Source organism: Verticillium dahliae, genomic scaffold, assembly GCF_000150675.1.
Source record: "Verticillium dahliae VdLs.17 supercont1.4 genomic scaffold, whole genome shotgun sequence".
NCBI classification, from domain to species: Eukaryota; Fungi; Ascomycota; class Sordariomycetes; order Glomerellales; family Plectosphaerellaceae; genus Verticillium; species Verticillium dahliae.
In genome coordinates, this window is record NW_009276925.1 from 678,535 (window position 1) to 681,817 (window position 3,283).

Sequence of the window (3,283 nt, forward strand, 5' to 3'; positions counted from 1 at the left end):
CCCCGCACGACGGGGCCCCTCGAGTACAACCCGACCGACTTTTACTCGGACCTGCTGGCCAAGCACAACAACAAGACGCCGAGCCACCGCGTGGCCATTGCCGAGGACGGAGAGAGGCTGCTCGCCGCCGGGGCGACGTGGGACCTCATTATCAACCACGAGCTGTTCAAGCGCGGGCTCGTCGACGTCGGCGACGTCAGCGAGAGGCTGAAGAACCATGCCAAGTGCGACGGCCAAGGGCCTGTGTTTGCTGAGCGCACCATTCTGACGGCCATTGAGGCCAGCGTCGCCAGCGGCAGCGATGAGCTGCTCTGAGTCCTGGGCTGAGGCCCTGGAGGAGGACATGAGGGGGCTACGTGGCCGATATGAGGTGTTGCCGTTGTACGATGGGTCATGCGACGGAGGAAGACGGAAACGCCAGGATGCGCATCAAGGTTGACATGCTGGAGGGGCCAGGGCCTTGTGTTCTCCCTAAGGACATGGCGACACACCTGACGACAAACCGAGAGGCATCGCCATCCGGGCAAGAGTCTACGGTGGCCTCTGCGCCACCAACCTGTCGTCGCAGTTCGAGGCGCTGCGGCAGCTACGCGGCGCACAGGTGCCGAGGCCTCGATGGGGCGGAGGCCTCGATGGGGCGATCCAAGGCACAGGGGGCAGGCTGCATTTCTTGCTTTGGGCTGGGGCCGGAACTACGGGGTGTTTTTGAATTTTGGTGTTGAATTTTGGTGATGGATGATGATTCAAGGCGTTACGGGCGTCTAGGGCAGAATGAAACGATTTCATCATGATTCGTGTAATCCCTGATGCGGGACGCCGTGAGGAGGAAATGAAGGGGGTTCAGCGCGGGGGACATGACGACGGATCTGGTCGACGGAGAGGCCGCGCCGGGGTGTGTGTGTCTGCGTCGTGGGGCACGCTCTCGTAGGGCCTTGACTCGACATGCATTGCCGGGGAGTCGGGCAGGGTAGGGAGCAGAGGACATGCGGACCATGCGACGCCTTGGATGGACTGTTGCCTGGGTACCTACCTACCTTGGGTACCTTAGGTACCTTGGGTGATGATAATTCAGCCAAGTATCGTGGTCAGGAAAAGGGTCGCGTCTAGCCGGAGGGGAAGAACCATGAATCCGCGCCTTCCCGAGAACCATGTCAGTGGGGCTCTGGCTTGTTCTGGAAGGAAAGAGGGCGGCAGCCAGAACCCCCAGGCCGGAGCGGAAGGGAAGGCGCCGATAGGGGGAGAACTCTTGGAAAAGTCGGGGTCGTGGGGGCATCTGGGGCCCTGGGGCCCTGGGGCCGGGTGGGGCTCGGCGGCGGCGGCGGCGGCGGGCGGGCGGGGTGCGCGCCGTGTGGCTTGCCTTGTGGCTACGGGAGGCGCAGGAGGAACGTGGCGAGATGGCATGCACTTGTTGCGATGTCGTCTCTGGCATGTTCCTATGACTTTGGTGGGCTGCGTGAGCGTGTCATGTATTTATTGGTGATGGGCCAAGGTGTTTTACCATGGGCTGACGTGGCTGTGCTGACAACTGTCCTTGAGCATGATTGTACGATGTCCTGGATATATCTGGAAGGGGCACAGTAACCATCCAAGTCTGACGTAGATTCGTTCCCGACGACAATAGTTGAAGAGGGACGCTGCAGGCATGGATGTGTTTGGTATTGTGAGCTTCTTCTGCCACTGTCTGTCTTGATATGCTTGACTCTACCTCGAGACCCTGCGGACATGGTGTAGCTCAACAAGACGTCCTTGGTCTTCAGCTCGAATCATGCCATCATATCGCTCCTCGACACATTCATGGCCCTTGGATGATCGTTTACTGGGTTCACCTTGTGGGCCGATGAGTGATGCATAAGGTCATCCACCTAAAAGTCCACCAAGCCGTTCGCAAAAAGACGCAAAAAAGAAACAAGAAAAAGATTGTGGCCAAGTGGCACTCGTGACAGGAGTTGCAAGTTCCATTAGAAAGAGGGGATAGGAACACCCACGACTCATCCTCCCAATGCCCTACCACAAACATCATATTTCGTACACAACTCATACACCCGAATCATACATGAGCCCCTCCGCCTAACCTACTGCTCACCATGGTACATCTCCATGCCCATCTCGCCGCCCATGCCGTCCCCCTCGGCCGGCCACTCGAGCGTCATGGTCGACCACACATCCTGCACCGACGACCCCCCGTCGTCGAGCAGCCCGGCGTCCCACGGCCGCGACTCGCCAAGCCACAAGGCCCCCGGCGCCGGCGCCGTCAGGTCCGGGTCCCACGCGGGAAAGTACCCGTCGAGGCTGCCGTCGAGCATGGGACACCCGCGCGCGCCGCGCGCCAGCGTCGTCTCGGGCGTCTCAAGCTTGGCCAGCCGGCCGCGGTACTTGGCGCGCACGATGCCGAAGACGAGCTTGCTCGCCGTGAGCACGTCGATCTTGGGGGGGTCGGCCGGTGCTCCTCTTGCCGGTGCTCCTCCTACCGCCACCGCCGCCTCCTCGCCGACGAAGCGGTCGAGGAAGCCGCCAAAGTCGAGCACCGCGCGCGCCGCGGCGTCGTCCCACGACGGGCACGCCGCGAGCGGGAACGAGAGGCGCAGCGAGAGAATGGTCACCTGGATGATCTTGCCCCAGTCGCTCGTGGCGAGCGGCGCAAAGTCGGCGGCCGGCAGCGCGGCGAGGGTGTCGAGGAGGGCGCGCAGCGCGGGGAGGCAGTGGCGCAGCCGCGGCGCCTCGGCGCTGAGGAGGTGCGTCCGCGGGCCGGGGCGGGGCGGGGCGAAGCGGTGGATCGGCGCCGCGTGGAGGTAGAGGTCTGTGAAGGTTGTCAGGATGGAGAGGCCGACTGTGTTTGTTAGCTGGTTTCTTTACTGATCATGGTCATGTTTGTGACCGTAGTCATGATTGTGATCGCGATCACTTCTGTGACGCCGGTGCTTCACCAGCTGACGTCGTGCATCCCACAATGGAAAACAAAAGGAGACACTCACGGCTCTGGGACAGCAGGTCGCGGGGTATGCGGGCCCTCCACTCGTTGAACTGGCTCTCGAGGCCGAGCAGCATGAGGCGGGCCTCGTCGCGGGTCTTCTCGCCGCCGCCCTCGGGGCCGAGGTAGTCGAGCTTGTGCGTCGTCTCGATAATGTGGGCAAAGCGCACAAACCAGGCGAGCGTCTGGTCGGACGGGACGGGCGAGCGGCGCTCGAGCACGTCGCAGCACGTGGCGGTCCAGGCCGTGTGCTCGAGGCCGACGGCCGTGAACTTGACCCAGGTGACGAGGAAGCTCGACATGAGGTAGAAGCAG

The 3,283-nt window shown here is 62.4% G+C and overlaps 2 protein-coding genes across 2 annotated transcripts; one reads left to right on the forward strand and one right to left on the reverse strand.

Moving 5' to 3' along the window:
- Positions 1–24: 24 nt before the first annotated feature.
- Positions 25–315, forward strand: VDAG_02562 (uncharacterized protein; the record flags this gene model as incomplete). Its single annotated transcript, XM_009653215.1, has 1 exon — positions 25–315. A coding segment is annotated over one exon (291 nt), but the record flags the coding sequence as incomplete, so codon positions are not given.
- Positions 316–2,072: 1,757 nt separating this feature from the next.
- On the reverse strand, positions 2,073–3,270 carry VDAG_02563 (uncharacterized protein; the record flags this gene model as incomplete). Its single annotated transcript, XM_009653216.1, has 2 exons — positions 2,073–2,827; positions 2,973–3,270. 2 exons carry the CDS (start codon positions 3,268–3,270, stop codon positions 2,073–2,075), a joined length of 1,053 nt encoding a protein of 350 aa, XP_009651511.1.
- Between the last annotated feature and the right edge of the window lie 13 nt (positions 3,271–3,283).